This window comes from Lipotes vexillifer, unplaced genomic scaffold (genome assembly GCF_000442215.2).
Source record: "Lipotes vexillifer unplaced genomic scaffold, Lipotes_vexillifer_v1.1 scaffold814, whole genome shotgun sequence".
In the NCBI taxonomy this organism is placed as follows: Eukaryota; Metazoa; Chordata; class Mammalia; order Artiodactyla; family Lipotidae; genus Lipotes; species Lipotes vexillifer.
In genome coordinates, this window is record NW_006784081.1 from 589,749 (window position 1) to 604,057 (window position 14,309).

The 14,309-nt window shown below is 59.2% G+C and overlaps 3 protein-coding genes across 5 annotated transcripts in view; 2 read left to right on the top strand and 1 right to left on the bottom strand.

Moving 5' to 3' along the window:
* MRPL55 (mitochondrial ribosomal protein L55) overlaps positions 1-565 on the bottom strand; it is a 3,653-nt gene extending 3,088 nt beyond the window's left edge. Inside the window, exon 1 of the mRNA XM_007456493.1 lies at positions 540-565. Within this exon, the coding sequence (XP_007456555.1) occupies positions 540-565 (26 nt within the window). The remainder of the gene's footprint in view (positions 1-539) is intronic.
* Positions 566-1,669: 1,104 nt separating this feature from the next.
* GUK1 (guanylate kinase 1) lies at positions 1,670-10,723 on the top strand. 3 transcript variants are annotated; one of them, XM_007456494.1, is made up of 8 exons: positions 1,670-1,760; positions 7,855-7,968; positions 8,218-8,259; positions 8,368-8,464; positions 9,701-9,839; positions 9,914-9,998; positions 10,183-10,268; positions 10,409-10,723. In XM_007456494.1, the coding sequence occupies exons 1-8, from the start codon at positions 1,700-1,702 to the stop codon at positions 10,442-10,444; spliced, it is 660 nt and encodes a 219-aa protein (XP_007456556.1). In that variant the 5' UTR covers positions 1,670-1,699; the 3' UTR covers positions 10,445-10,723. The 3 variants fall into 3 exon arrangements, with proteins under 3 accessions (XP_007456556.1, XP_007456557.1, XP_007456558.1); XM_007456495.1 differs by lacking the exon at positions 1,670-1,760 and adding an exon at positions 2,329-2,374 and having other exon boundaries at positions 10,409-10,444; XM_007456496.1 differs by lacking the exon at positions 1,670-1,760 and adding an exon at positions 7,165-7,246.
* Positions 10,724-11,717: 994 nt separating this feature from the next.
* GJC2 (gap junction protein gamma 2) overlaps positions 11,718-14,309 on the top strand; it is a 9,940-nt gene continuing 7,348 nt past the window's right edge. Inside the window, exon 1 of the mRNA XM_007456497.1 lies at positions 11,718-11,816. The gene's annotated coding sequence lies outside the window, so the exon portion shown is untranslated. The remainder of the gene's footprint in view (positions 11,817-14,309) is intronic.

A 14,309-nucleotide genomic window follows, 5' to 3' on the forward strand; every position in this document is an offset into this window, starting at 1 on the left:
GGATGTTTTCCCACCAAACAGCAGTTGCAGTTCCAACATGAACCTTCCCCGGCAATGAGGGCCCTCCTGGGAACGCTGCAGCCCGAGTCCCTTCTCCATCTTCATACTAACCCACAGCTTCAGGTGCCACATCCCTCTCCCTAGATTCCACAGAAACAATTCAAAACCTGCATTCATTTTCTTCTCCATCAATACTTCTCACTTGGGGGAGACCAGGGAGTGAGAGGAACACGCAGACGGGGAGGCAGTTCTGGTGGTAAGAGAAGGAAGGCCATGATGTTCTCCATGGCTGGCCCACAGGCTCTGAATAGGACAGTGACCACCATCACATCTGTCCGGTGCCAGGTACTCACAAGTCACTTCCATTCCTCCTTCAACACTGCTAAGGTGTCCACACATATGTACTTGTATGTATTCTCCAGATAAACACACTGGCTCTGGAGGTTTTCCTGAGGCAGCAGAGCCTAAGGCTCTTGAGTTGGCATTCTTTGGGTGGCCCCATTACAGCAGTCCCAAGAGGCCTGGAAGTCCATGCTTACCCAAGCAGTCTGCCCTTGGCCACCATTCCTCCTGCAGCACGTGAAAGCCCAGGGTCAGTCACTGGCCCAGTGTGTGACCTGCTAGGCAAAGAAATGAGAGATCTTTTTAAAAGGCAGGCTTTTCCACCTGTTTCTCACCAAATCCCAGCCGGGAACAAAGCGGTCTCCGAGACATTACCAGGTCAGTGCCAGTCTTGCCCAGTAACCTATCAGGCTTCCAGCCCTGACCTGGCATTAGAATCACCTGTGGAACGTTTTTGACCCGGAGACGCCCCAGTCCTACTCCCCAAAACTCTGACTTAGTACGTCTGCAGCAGGGCCCGGGACCTTTCTGGTGGGTTGCTGAGTCAGGGAAGCCACTCTGAGGATGGAATGCAACGTAAACGGAGAAGACTAGCTCATACCTTGTTTTCCAAGGTCATTGCATTCTCACAAAATCCAGCGAGGTAAAGATTACAAAAGGGCAGCGCGGCTTACTAAACCTTGAGTCCTGGGGAAACTGAGGTTTCCGCGGTGACAAACCAGTTGTTTCAAATGTCGAAGACCTGATGTATCAGACATTCAGACCCCAGGAAAAGAGACCTCCCGGCCGAGATGAGAAGGTTTGCCTCGCTATCCTCAGTCAGGGCAGGGCATCTGCAGGCTTCCTTCCGCCTTAGGACGTGACTCAGCAAGGCAACGAAATGCTATAAACCTCCCAAGCGATACCCGCCCGTTCTCTCGCCCTCGATGGCGGCCTGCGGCGAGGCCCGGACCCTCCCTTGGGGGAAGCCCTCCAAAACCCGCGCGACGCGGCGCCTTTCCGGCACCAACTTGCTACCCTCACCGCCTCCGGAGCGGCCTCGAGGACCAGCGGCCAGGCAGCCACTGGCCAATCGGGCGCCAGACTGGCCAGAGCCCAATCCACAATCACTGTAAACGCAGCTTTCAGTTCTCCTGCGGCACCGCCACAACGTCATCTGGCGAGCGCAGCGTCGTGCGGCGGTGACGTATAGCCTTGAAAGGCGGGGCGAGGCCGGCGCAGCTCTGACCAGCTTGGCCGCTGGCTGAGGCGGGTCCGGCGCCGCGCTGAAGTGCTTCTCTGAGGGGCGGAGGGAGGCCGGGCCGGCGCGGCGCTGCTCTGTGACGTACGTCCCCGCGGGCGGTGGCGGCGACCCTTCATGCTGCGGCGCCCGCTGGCCGGGCTGGCGGCGGCCGCCCTGGGCCGGGCCCCCTCGGACGGTGAGTGGCGGCCCCTCGCATGGGGGCGGAGGTCCGGGCGCGCGCAGGCCCACGGGAGGGTCTTCCTGGGGAGTCCGGTCCCGGGCTCGCGTGTCGCTGTCTGAATCCGCGGAGGAGAGACGGGGACCGCCGCTGCTTGCGTGCGAGGGGCCGCCAGAGCCCGTGCTGAGCGCCGGTGTCGTGGACCTGCCTGAGGGACTCGTGGGGCTGTGCTCGTGAATTCTGTCATCCCGCCAGCCACCGAAATTGCCCTCGGCGGTCCTCAGTGGTTTCCAGAGTTCCGTCTCGGGGCGAGCAGAGCAGGGTCGACAAGGAGAGGGTAGTGTGTCTTCTCATGGAGGCAAATTCAGGGAGGCTTTCCATCGCTTTGAAGTTGTATCCCGCGTGTCTGTGTTTTAGAATTGCTTTTGGTAGTTACTATTTTACTTAGACAAATTAAAAGCTGGTTCCCCTGTGACAGTCCTCAAAATGTAGGAGGAAATTCTCCTGGCACGGGAAGCTCCAAACAGCTTGTAAAACCCCTGCAGCTTGAGGACTTCATGCTGGATGCCATTGTGGACCCTGCAGGATGCGTAGGGGCAGAGAGCGGAAGCAGCCTGACACCGCTCTCCAAGGTGGGCCACACAGCAGAGCCGAAAACCCTGCGAGATCAGGGTTTTGAAAGACCTTAGGTTGCCCCTGGTATGGCAGAGTCGCAGAAGTCCCGATTAGCTCACCTGGCCTTTAGATATACGTAGTCTACCCCGAGCTCAAGAGGAGCAGCACAGATAACAGTTGGGAAACCCTCCCGGTGGTCCAGCTTTGGTGCTATGTTTGGTTCCCAAATATTGCAAACGCAGGGGCGTCCTAGGTGGACGGAGCTGACTGCTCCAAGGACTCCCAGCCAAGAGGGCCCCTGGGACTGCTGCAGGTTCCTGGCCAGCCCCACAGCCCAGCGCTGCTGGACATTGCAGATATGGGTACTCCACGCAGGAGCAGGTTGTTGGTGGCAGGCCTTCCTGACTCGTGGGCATGGTAGCTGGGGTTCAGCTTCCCTCAGGACAAGACACCTCAAGTCTAGGTTGCTGGAGCTGCCCATCTGCTGATTTTAGACATTCTTTTGGGAGCAGTGAGAGGGAGTGACTCTCCACCCAGATGTTGGTTTGCGGAGGAGCAGTGAGGGGTGCCACCTCACGTGTTATCAGTGTCCTTTGATAGGGGTGGAGGATGTGGAAGATCAGGTGATGATTGACCAGTGTGGGATGAGGCCCATGGGGACAGGAGGAGGGAGGCCAAGATGTGCTTCTCATGGTCAGCCTTGCACGAGTCCCCTGTGAGTGCCCCTTGGCAGCATGCCTGGCCAAATGTGGACTTTTCTGTCACTCTTTCACTTCCCAGACCATGACTTGTGAGGGACCCAGGAAAACCTTCACCTTTGCCACCAGGAGGGATGTGGGGTGGGTGTGGCTTCCTGTCCTATCATTGACAAGATGAATTTCCTGCCACGTGAGCACACACTTGCCTGCACACACCAGGCCAGCTTGTGATCTGGGATGGTACCACACCTGGGATAGGTGTAGTTTGCTTGGGCTTTCCTTTAGATTCTGAGAACACGTTGATCCAGCCCTTGACCTTTGTCTGGAACTGGTAAGATCAGCAGTTTATTTGAGTAGCAGATTCTGCAAGTTCTGAAGTTGTACATTTTTCTTCAGCCACACCCAAACTTTTTTTTTTAAACACTTGAACTGTTGATCTCCATCTTTTGCGTCACATTTAGCATAGCCCAAGAAACACGTTCAGAGGATTTGAGGAAGAGCAAGAAGGAAGGTATTATGATGTGGTTGGGGGTGGAAGGAAGTGACCCCAGTCCTCGAGGAGAAAAGGGGAAGCACAGAGAGTGAGCTGTTGGGGCACTGGTATGGAGGCAGGTGCCCTTCAGCCAGCTCTGACCCCTGGCTGAACCTGTGTACCAGGCCTCTGTTCCCCCTGGGTCCTTCTCTGATCCTGTGCGTGCTGGGCCTTGATTTCCCCTGGTCCCTGGCTGACCCTGGTTGTGCTTGATCTTTGTTCCCCTCTCTGTGAGAGTGAACGCTGCCCCAACCAGAAGGGCTTGGGCTTTTTCTTGCTCCATGATTTGTATGTCCTGGACCCCTTTCCCTTTCATGCTCCCTCTGCCTTCCCTTAGGGCTAGAACTGAGGATCTCATGTGGGACTGAATCCCGGTTCTTCTTGATGGAAAGAGATCCAGATGCAGTTGTGTAGTGCCATGACAGGCCTGAGTCCTCCATAGTGTGGCTTCTTACCAACACTTTTGAAGGACAAGCTTCCTCTCAGGGAAGGCATGGTCTCACCCCACTGCCAGGAGAGGCGGTGAGAAGAAACTCGCTGGCTGCGTTGTGGCTCTCCCACTTCAAGTCAGGTTCTTGAAGGTTAAGTGGTTTCTTGAGGTCATTGGGCCAGGACATGTCCCACACACGGAGCACCTGAGGCCAAGGCCAGGGTATTCCTCCTGTCCCACACAGCCTTTTTGGGGCATAGGGCATGACCAGCTATCCTAACCCAGATCAACTCATGTTTTGTGGCTTGTGTTTCGCAAGAGGGCTGATGGGGTTTGACTTTCTCTTCTGTGTATTCTCAGAGGGTTGCACCTTGTCTTAGTGTCTCATGGAGGAGTGGGGAGGGAAGTGGGGTGGTGGCCATGCCCAGCCCTTGGGACAGGGCGGGAAGGCAGGTGGAAGCAAGAAGGAGAGAAGGAAATGCTTCTCGAGGCAAGCCTTCCAGGGCTGCCTGAGGAGCTCCTGGTGAGGGCTTCCAGCAGAGAGCATTCCAGAATGCACAGGCTTGCACCAGTGACTCCTACAGAAATTGCATCCCTGATCCTTATTGCTGTCCTTATGAAATTTCCAGTTTCTTGCCAGGAAGCTGGGGTTCAGAATTGTGGAATAGTCAAGGAGTAGAGGATACAGAGCATTCCTAACTGCCAGTCAGTTCTACCAGCTGCTGGGGCCAAAATCAGGCTCAGGGGTATCTGGCACACTTGATCGCTGGGACTGAGAGGCCCTGAGGTCTGTCCCACACTGAGTGTGCTCCTGTCAAAGGTAGCTTTAGTGAGCACTCTATCACCATGATCACTGGGTGGAGACCAGTACCCAGCGACTCCCCAAGTGCCTTCTGCAGGGCTAGTCCACTCCGATGTGGTCACTGTGGCTCGGGCCCTCGTGCTAAGAGGAGGTGACCTCAGGGAAGAGCCCCACAAGAGGAAGGACTCTGGATCCCACCCACCTCAAGGCAGGTGGGTGCGCCCTCCCCTTGTCATCAGTAGTGTAACCTTTGAAGGAGGGCACGATGGATGGCCAGCACTGGGAAGGCCTGGGGCCTGGACTTGAGGGGCAGGTTGGGGCTCAGGAGGATACCCTGTGAGGAGTGGGCTGGCAGGGTAGGGTGATGATTTGGACCCAGGCAGGCAGTGAACTTTGCAGCCATCAGCCAAACCCCATGCGTGCATACATACCTGCTGCTTACTGCCAGTGGTTGTTGGGCTGGGGATGGGAGGTCTCAGTGGGATGCAGGTGCCGTGCGCATGCCCCCAGGGTTCATGACATGGGGTAGAAAGCCAGATAGAAACCAGGTAAGATGATGAGTAAGACTTGTGCACAGCATGCTCCTTGAGGGTTTCAGGCGCTGGAACTTCCATGTGTAGTGTTTGGTCCTGACTGAAGACATGTCTTCCCTGTGTAGGTTTGCAGTGTCCAGATGTTAGAGCTTATGACCACAACATCTGGCTATGATTGCAGGCATGGGGAACAGGGCAGGAACTGCCAGGGAAACATGTTAGGGGCCTGTGTGCTGGCCTGGAGGCACAGGGCAGGTCAAGACCATGTAGCCTCTGGGTGTTGCTGGCAGGTTTACAGTTGGGGGCTGTGGGATGTGAGGGTGGGGCACCTGTTCCAGTTGGACACATGGCAAAGGAGCATAGTGTTCCTGAGGGGCTTCTTCATAGATAGGCAGGATGGGTCCTCCCCTCCCTGGAGGTGGATACCCCAAGTTGGGTCCAGAAGGCACCAGCTGCATCCACTGAGTTGAGGGTTTGTTGCTGTGAGCAAGGCCCAGGTAGGCTTTCTGGTCCATCTCTTGTGAGCATTGCCATGTGTCCACTTGATGTTGCCCCCGCCCTGGAGGAACTCACATTCCTGTGGCGCCTACATGCTGCCGGGTCCTGGGAAGACCTACACTGCTGAACAAACACAGCCGCCCTGCTTGCAAGGCGGGGGAGGCAGTGTGTGTGCGGCGGTGACTCGGCACAGTCCAGAGGCCAGGCAGTGTGGTGGCAGACCCCAGCCTCCATAGCCTTTCTCTTGCCAGGGCTTCTCTAGGAGCAGCAACCTTGCTCAGGGACCGACTGGCCCCCAATATCTCCTCTGTCCTCCTATGCTCCTCCACCCCGACATAGCTCTCCCCACAACCCTGGTCACTCACTGTCAAGTCAGGACAGACCCAGCGGGGGCGGGGGGGGTGGTCTGGATTGCCCACAGGACGTTCATTCTGCAAGAGAAGGAACTTTGTGAAGGCCAACAGTGAGCCAGAGATGAGACCTTCCCATGCACCAGTCCTTAGGGTAGGGAGGGGGCTGCAGTCTATTGGGCAGCAACAGCAGTGGGCTTGGAGTCGGACACACACACATGTGGGCATTTGTATGTCGGCACTGTGCCTGGGTGGGGAAGTCAAGACACCAGAAAGGAGTTAGGAGTCCAGTGGGACCGTTGCTAGATAAAAACGGTGTACTGTTGTAATAGGAAACTTGGAAGAGACAAGGGAACTGAGAACGGGTCACTTAGAAGTGACAGGTAATTGATGAGCTCCTCTGGGTCCATTTCTTCTATCTCTCTTCAGCAGGGGAATGTATCTGTTTCCCGACTCCTTCTCCGGGTTGTTTGCATACGGCATGATGGTCCCAGAATAGCTAGCTATGCTTTAGCCAGATTACCCAGGTTGGCCTCATTGCGGATTAGGAAAGCAGTGACCACCTGGGGCCCTGCTGGAGAGCTGCCCTGGTCTAGATGACTGGGTGTCCCCGAGCAGAGTGGCCTGTCCCTCCTGGGCCTCATCGCTGGTCTGCTGGCCACTGACTGCTCCTCCACACCTTACCAGGCACCCCACAGACAGAGCCCTGCTGGGGTAGGCAAGCTCACCACATGCCCTCCCAGGGTCTCCCTCCGGAGCAACACAGCCTCCCAGCCCCCTAGCTCAGTGCCTGCCTCGATTCCTGTCTTCTGAGGCTCCTGATGCACCTGACCTTCCTCAGCCCATCTTGCTTATGTGGCTGGGTGGGCAAATGTGCATCTCTAGGGTGAGGAGCAGCCTTTGCCCTCTGCTGAGCAGGTGGTGCTGGCTGCCCTGGGAGGGATTTAGTGCTTAGAGGGTGGGGAGCAGGCAAGGATTACCACTTTCCTCTCGGCTCATCCCGAGCAGCCCCAAGGTGAGCATGGAGGCTGCACCCCACGCAGAAGGTAGGTCCTGTATGAGGGGTGCTGGGGTGATCCGATGGGCACAGAGCAGGCTAAGCTGATGCTTCCAGAGCTCCCCCACTATTCCTGCCCTCGGTGTTTTCACCTGTGGCAGGTGTCTGAGCCCTGTGCTATGAGCTGGGAGGGTGGCACCCATTGCTCTCCTGCTGGCTTCATGAGACCCAAGTATCAGAGAAGGGGAGTCAGGAAGCTCTGGTCGTTTGTGGTCAGCCCCTTGCTTTTCAGTGGAAGTTCCCAGAACAGAGCTTGGGTTCCGCCAACCTTGACCAAGGGCACCTCTGGGGTGTGGTACCAGGAGACACAGGAATTGGGACCCGGACATGCCCCTCCCAGGAGCTCCTTGACGGTGGGATAGGAGTGGACAGCTGGGGAGGCCACACATTTGTGGTCAATGCATGTATTACCAGGCAGCACGCCCAAAAGGAGGCATAGCCAGGGTTTGAGCATGGCTCTGAGTGACTGCCCACAGCTCTGCCCAATTTCTGGTGTGAATTCACTTGGGGCAGAGGTGGGGGCACTGCAGCCACCTCGCCCACTTCCATAGGGAGCAAGGCCCTGCTGATATTTGTCTCCCCCGTCTCCCGCTACAGGGATGTCAGGACCAAGGCCCGTTGTCCTGAGCGGACCCTCAGGGGCTGGGAAGAGCACCCTACTGAAGAGACTCCTGCAGGAACACAGCAGCATCTTCGGCTTCAGCGTGTCCCGTGAGGCCCCAGGGGAGGTGGGGGAGGGTCTCAAGGAAGCTGGGGGCGGGGACCCCTGCTGACATGCTCTGAAGCCCCCCACACTCCCACACGGTGGGGCGGAAGCCCCCACACTGCTGACCCTAACCTGGAGCCTCCTCTCCCACACCCCCAGATGGGCTGAGCCAGGCCCTGTGGGCAAGGCCCTGGGGATGGGATGCCTGGGGCTCCAGGTGTCGTCCCAAGGCAGTCACTGGTACTTGTTCCTAGACACCACAAGGGACCCGAGGCCAGGAGAGGAGAACGGCAAAGGTGAGCTCGGCCAGCCTCAGTGCTCCAGCACAGAACTGGAGCAGCCCTCCATTTGTCAGAGTGATGCATGAGGCCTCAGTCTCCCCATCAGCTCCTGCTCCTCTGCAGATTACTACTTTGTGACCAGGGAGGTGATGCAGCGGGACATTGCCGCCGGAGACTTCATCGAGCATGCCGAGTTCTCAGGGAACTTGTATGGGACCAGGTGGGCCATGCTTGGGGCCCTCCCTTCCTCCAGTTCTCTCAGGAACCTAGAGTGGGCAGCCCAGGCAGGGGTATCTCTCTGTGGGCCCTGGGCAGCGGGTCTCCCCTTGGCTGGGCCCCAGGTGGGGGGTTTCTTTCTATGGGCCGTCTGGGCAGTTGGGGCAAGGGACCCAGCCCCCCAGGGGTCAGGATGTAGCCACAGTCAGGGCTCTCTAGGCCACTCCCTCCTGGCCCAGACTCACTTGTGTCTACCTGGCCAGGCTGCTGTGAGAACAGTGGGCCACACAAGGGCCTGGTATGCAGTGAGGACTTGGGGGACCTGGGTCTCATAGGTCGGCAGGTTGCACTATGCCCCCCCCACCTCCAACCCCTGAGGTAGCCTGAGAGGGTCCCTGGCACAACAGCAGCTGCCCCTCCCAACAACCCACCAGAATGGGGTCTTTGCTGGCTCCTCGCACCTGTCTTGCAAGGCCTGGAAGCAGTGCCTTGACACAAGCAGGCATGCCTCTGTGCATAGCCTGTCCCTGAGCCACCTAGCTGAGTGAGGCAGGGACCCCACAGGACCCAGCATACTCTGCCCCAGGTGCAGATGGGTAGAGTGGTGGGCTGCCAAGTGGGGTCATTTGGCCACTGTTGGGACACACAATGCCTGCTGAGGGGCACTGCCCCCAGTGGATGAGGAGCACATGGTATGTGGTGACCCTAGGGTGAGGGACCAAGGCCTACAAAGGGTGGCCAGGGGATGAGGAAACCCAAGGGCGTGCCGTGTAGTTCTTTGGGGGCCATAGCCAGGGTATCCCTCTCCAAGCAGGCCCCCAGCATGCAGGATATGGGAGGGTGGTTGCCATCGCTAGCCTGAGGGCACGATCCAGGGGGTGATGCCAGAAGCTTCTGGAGGTATGATTGGCAGGTGGGACAAATTGGGGTGATGGAGTGGTGTGGGGCCTGGGAGCAGGTGCCAGGAGAAGGAGAGGCCCTGGGCCAGGGTCTGAAGGTGCCCCTCCCTACCGCCACACCGGACCAGCAGAGGGCCCCCTTGTGCAAGGGTTGCTCAGGGAGTACTTCCAGAAAGGGGGAACAGATGCCACAGTTAGGGTGGGCCCCTGTGGGCACCCCCAGAGAGGCCCAGAGCAAGGGATGGGCAGTGGATGGTCCCACTGAGGCTCTTCGAGGCCGTGGGGTCTACTAGGGCCTCAGGAGCCCACAGCTGAGCAGCCTCCCTCCTATCATTCCCCAGCAAAGCAGCTGTGCGGGCTGTGCAGGCCATGAACCGCATCTGCGTGCTGGATGTGGACCTGCAGGGCGTGCGCAACATCAAGAAGACCGACCTGCGGCCTGTCTACATCTTTGTGCAGCCACCCTCACTGGATGTCCTGGTGGGGGCTGAGGGAGGAGGGCGGGGGGGCAACCCTGGAGGCTCTGACCTTCTGACTTTCGTACTTCATCTCAGGAGCAGCGGCTGCGGCAGCGGAACACAGAGACGGAGGAGAGCCTGGCTAAGCGTCTGGCTGCTGCCCGGGCTGACATGGAGAGCAGTGAGTGTGGGCACCTATCACTCCGTGTCCCTGGACCCTCTCCAACCCCCACGGTAGAACAGTCCCACCCAGCAAGGGGCAGAGGAGGACTGGAGCCATCACCCAGCACTGTGGTCCACGTGAAGGGTCCCCAGACCCCCGCCTCTGTCACCAGAGCCTCCACTGACCCTGCCCCCACCCTCAGGCGAGGAGCCCGGCCTGTTTGACCTGATCATCGTCAACGACAGTCTGGACAAGGCCTACTGGGCCCTGAAGGAGGCGCTCTCCGAGGTGGGCTGGGGGTGGAGGTGGGGCCTCAGACCTCTGTCTGGCAATCGGGGAAAATGGGCTGGGACAGGTGATATGGTGGCCCCAGGCCCTGGGCGAGACCCTCTACCTTTTCCCAGCCTCTCTTCCTTTCTCCCCGGCAGGAAATAAAGAAGGCTCAAGCAACTGGTCACTCCTGAGCAGGTCCACTGGCTATAACTCTTCAGGTGGGGCCTAGGGCCTGGCACCCACCCGCAGCGGGCCAGGGTCTCCGGCGGTGGCTCTGCTCACCTCAGCTAGCACCCAGGGTTTGGGGTGCTGCCTATCTTCCCTCACTCCCCCACCGTGACTGGAGGACTTTTCTCTCACCTCCTCTCCCCATGTCCATTTCTAGGCTTCCTCCCCACCCCGCCCTATCAACCCCCCTCCCGTGGAAGCTGGGCCAACATCCAAATAAAGAACTGCTGGGTTAGAGTGTCCTTGAGCCCTTGGATCACGGCCCTGGGTGGGTGGGGCCACAGTATACCACTCCAGACCCAACCCCACCCCACCCTGCTCTTGGCAGCCACACCCTAACTGGCCAGCCCCTGGAGGTCCTTGGGCAGCAGCATCCATCTGACATCTGCTGCTCTGGGCTGCTGGCCCCCAGAGAGGGCTGCTCCTGAGCTGCTGCACGCTACTTGCCCAGGGCTCCCACCTTGTGGGTGCAGGGCCTCATCCCCCACTGTCTCTTTGAGTTGCCATTGAGGCTGGGGTCAGAAGGTCCTGGGGGCTCATCCTGCATGAAGCACTCCTCCTGGTCCCTGAGCTGGGCTGATGGTGGCAGAGGGACAGACACTGCATACCTGAAGAGGGACTGAGACTACAGAGGATGAGCCTCTGCACCTGGGGGCCTTGTGCATGGCCCACTGCGGGTCTGGCCGGCCCTGATGTTCCTGGAGAGGCCAGCCCAGGGAAGACACCTGGGGGCCTCTGTTAGGGTTTCAGGCTCTGTGGGGTCTCAGAAGATACCTCCAAAAGCTGCCCATCTCAAGTCGGGGCAGCTGAGTTGTACTAGGCACAGGAGGCACTCGCCTGAGCCCTGGTCCATGCCCAGGCCATGCTCCTACGGTGGAACCCAGACAGATGGTGGATGCAGACCTGGAGGAGGCAGGGAGCCCAGACAGAAATAGAAAGGCTGGGCTCCATCCAAAAGTCCAGATGCACAGCGGAGGGCAGGCGAGAGCTGGGCCTGGACACTGGACGGTGGGCAGAGGGGCGCTGGGCAGCCCCTAGGCCTGGGGGCAAGTGAAATGGGGCTGGGCTGCCTCCTGACCTACTGTACAGCCTGGGAGAGACTGGTTCCCTCTCTGGGACCCATCCAGCCCTAGGGACAATCAGGGATTCAGACCCCGAGCCTCAGGGGGAACAATGGAGCCCTTGAAGGCCCTCCCCCCACATTGTGCTTGGTGGTGAGAGGTGGCCCTGGGTCGGGCCCTGGACTTAGCCGGGTGCACACCCTCAGGAGGGCTGGTGTCCAGCCGGCCAGCAGGTGGAAGGGCTCAGAAGGACTTGTTTCCTGGCCTGGAAAAGGTAGGGTACCACCAGGGGGCCAGGTTTGGGGTGCCCTTTGGGGCTGAGCAGCACCCTGTTCACTCTGGGCCCAGGGTCTCAGGGGCCTGGACTCAACTCTCTTGGAACAGCCAACCCCAGGAGATAACGGGTGCTGAGCCTGGTTGGGTGGCCCTCCATTCTGGGGGTCTGTCCATCTCAGGCCCACTGCCTTCACAGGGCCATCAGTCTGGGTGGTGATTCAGCTGCAGTAAGACTCAAGGGTAGGAGGAGGTAGAGGCAGAAGTCTGCCCCTCCCCCTCCCCCAGAAGCTGCTCAGGCCAGCTGATGAGCAAGGGGGGAAGGGGGTGGGCCTCCTAGCAGCTGGGACCCCTCAGGCCATGTGGGACTGGCCAGCCCCTGCCAGCTAGGCAGCTGCAGTGTATCCAGAGTCTGGGGCCTTGGGCTATTCAGCCCTGGGGGGAGGTTGGGGAGCCCCACCTCCTCCACATGGGCAGACAAGCTGTAGTTGGTACACCTGCCTGCTGTCCACACTGCTCTTGGTTTAGCCTTTATGTGGCCACCTGCTAGGTCCTGCGCCCTCACATCTAGGTCCTGCGCCCTCACATCTGGGTCCTGGAGGTTAGCAGAGCAGAACAGACTCCTGTTCTCCAGGAGCAGCACCCATTGCGCCACAGATGTGAGTTGTCTGGATGCGGATTGCGTGCAGGGTGGCTGGACAAGAATGGGGAGGGGGACTGGGCTGGGGTCCCGACAAGGGGCAGCATGGCTGAGGGGCGGCAGCTGGTCCTGTGGTATGCTTGGCTGTTGGAGGAGCAGGTGGACACAACAGGTGTTCAGGGCAGGAAGCGGGTATGCAGGGCAGAGAAAGAGTGGCACTGCCACACACTGAGAGGGCAGAGCCTGCAGTGGCTTTAACGCGGCTTTTTGGGCCGCATCAGGGTGGAGGGTTGAAGGAGGGGTTGAAAATGTGGGCACCCCGTGGAGTCCGAGGGGCACAGTGTCCTGCCCTTGGCCAGCAATGCCTAGGGGGGGTCCTTGAGGGGCCACCGAGCTTGGGCAGGGGTCCTGGTTCAGCCTCATACCCTTGCTCCTCCTGACACCTCTCCCTGCCAAAGCCCAGGGTTCTACGGCCCAGGCCTCCCTGTAGCAGCAGTCCCTGGCCTGGCTGCAGGAGCGGTACAGGCTGCGCCATCATGACTCACTCCCTAGGCCTGTCCCCACCACACCCCCCACTCCTGCAGGAGGCCCCTCACTTCCCGGGTTCCAGGCTGGAGCAGAGCAGAGAGGGGGCCCCCTCGTTCCTCCACAGACCCATAGTGCCTTAGTGTCCTAAGGTCACCATGCGACGTGGTTACCAGCCCAGCCACCTGCACCTCCAGAGGCCCTGGGAGGGAGGAGGGGCCTCCCACCTCAGGTTTACACCAACCCTCCCCAGACCTTCCAGGCAGGGCTCCATTGCCTCAGACATTGAATCATCGCACTGGCATTTGCTGAGCGTTTGTGTGACTGGGGGCACTGAGCATGCAGTAGGGACACCTCACTCTTCTGGCTGTGGAGGGAGCTTCCCAGAGGAAGGCCATTGGAGCGGTACAAGGCAGAAAGCAGTGCATGTGTGCGCCTGAGCATGAGGATGAAGTGTGTGGGCGTGCAAATGCGTGTATAAGTGTGTGGGTGTGTAGTTGTTGGAGGGAGTCCAGACATGGTCAGCTCTGAGGTGGGCAGGAGCAGGACAGGAAGTTCCTGAGGACCTCTGAGGATATGGGTTTTGTGCTGAGAGCCCCAGGCTCCCTGGGACCCAACCCAGTGGGGCCTGTGTCCCCACCTTGGGGTGCCTGCAGGAGGGGAGATGGGGGTAGGGGACTGGGAAGGGAACCTGGCCACTAGCTGGTGACTACACTGTGTGGGAGGCTGTGGTGTGCACTGGAGTTGCTGGGGGGCGGATGGATGTGGCAGAGGGTCCCCAGGCCTGGGGTCTGGGTTTTGGGCACCTGGGTTGGGGGCGGGTGCACACCTCTCAGTGGCCAGGGAGTTCAGGCAGGACACAACTGGGGCATCCAGGACAGGGGCACAGGGAGGGAGGGACATGGAAGACAACCCACAGAACCACTACAAAACTGACAAGGGGGAGACCTCGTGGGCATCCTAAGGCCAGGCTGTGAGGGAGGCCACCATTGGGAGGCCTGGGGGCTAGTGCAGGTGGAGAGAAATCAGATTTCTTCAGGCATACAGCACTGGAGACTGAGCAAGGCAAGTGCTGCAGCCCCACTCTCTGAATAAGAACTGTCCCCCACAGGGCACTTCAGTGGGTGGGTAGGCAAGCAGCAGGAGGGAGACCTTAGCCTGGGAGGTGGGTGGATTGCAGGAGCAGCCCCTGGTCCCTGATCTAAGGCCTCAAGTCTCCCAGGGCTGAGTCCGCCTTGGGCTACTCGTAGGTACTCATATGTAGAGGAGGGACCACCCAGTGCGAGGTGCATGCAGGAATCTGAGTCCTCAGGAAGGGAAAGAGGTTGC

Bases quoted from the DNA above. Each gene is read 5' to 3' on its own strand.
- GUK1 (XM_007456494.1), top strand. From the start codon at position 1,700: ATGCTGCGGCGCCCGCTGGCCGGGCTGGCGGCGGCCGCCCTGGGCCGG. The intron at 8,465-9,700 runs GTGGGCCATGCT...ATCATTCCCCAG, and splicing joins GGGAACTTGTATGGGACCAG to CAAAGCAGCTGTGCGGGCTG. The intron at 9,840-9,913 runs GTGGGGGCTGAG...ACTTCATCTCAG, and splicing joins CACCCTCACTGGATGTCCTG to GAGCAGCGGCTGCGGCAGCG.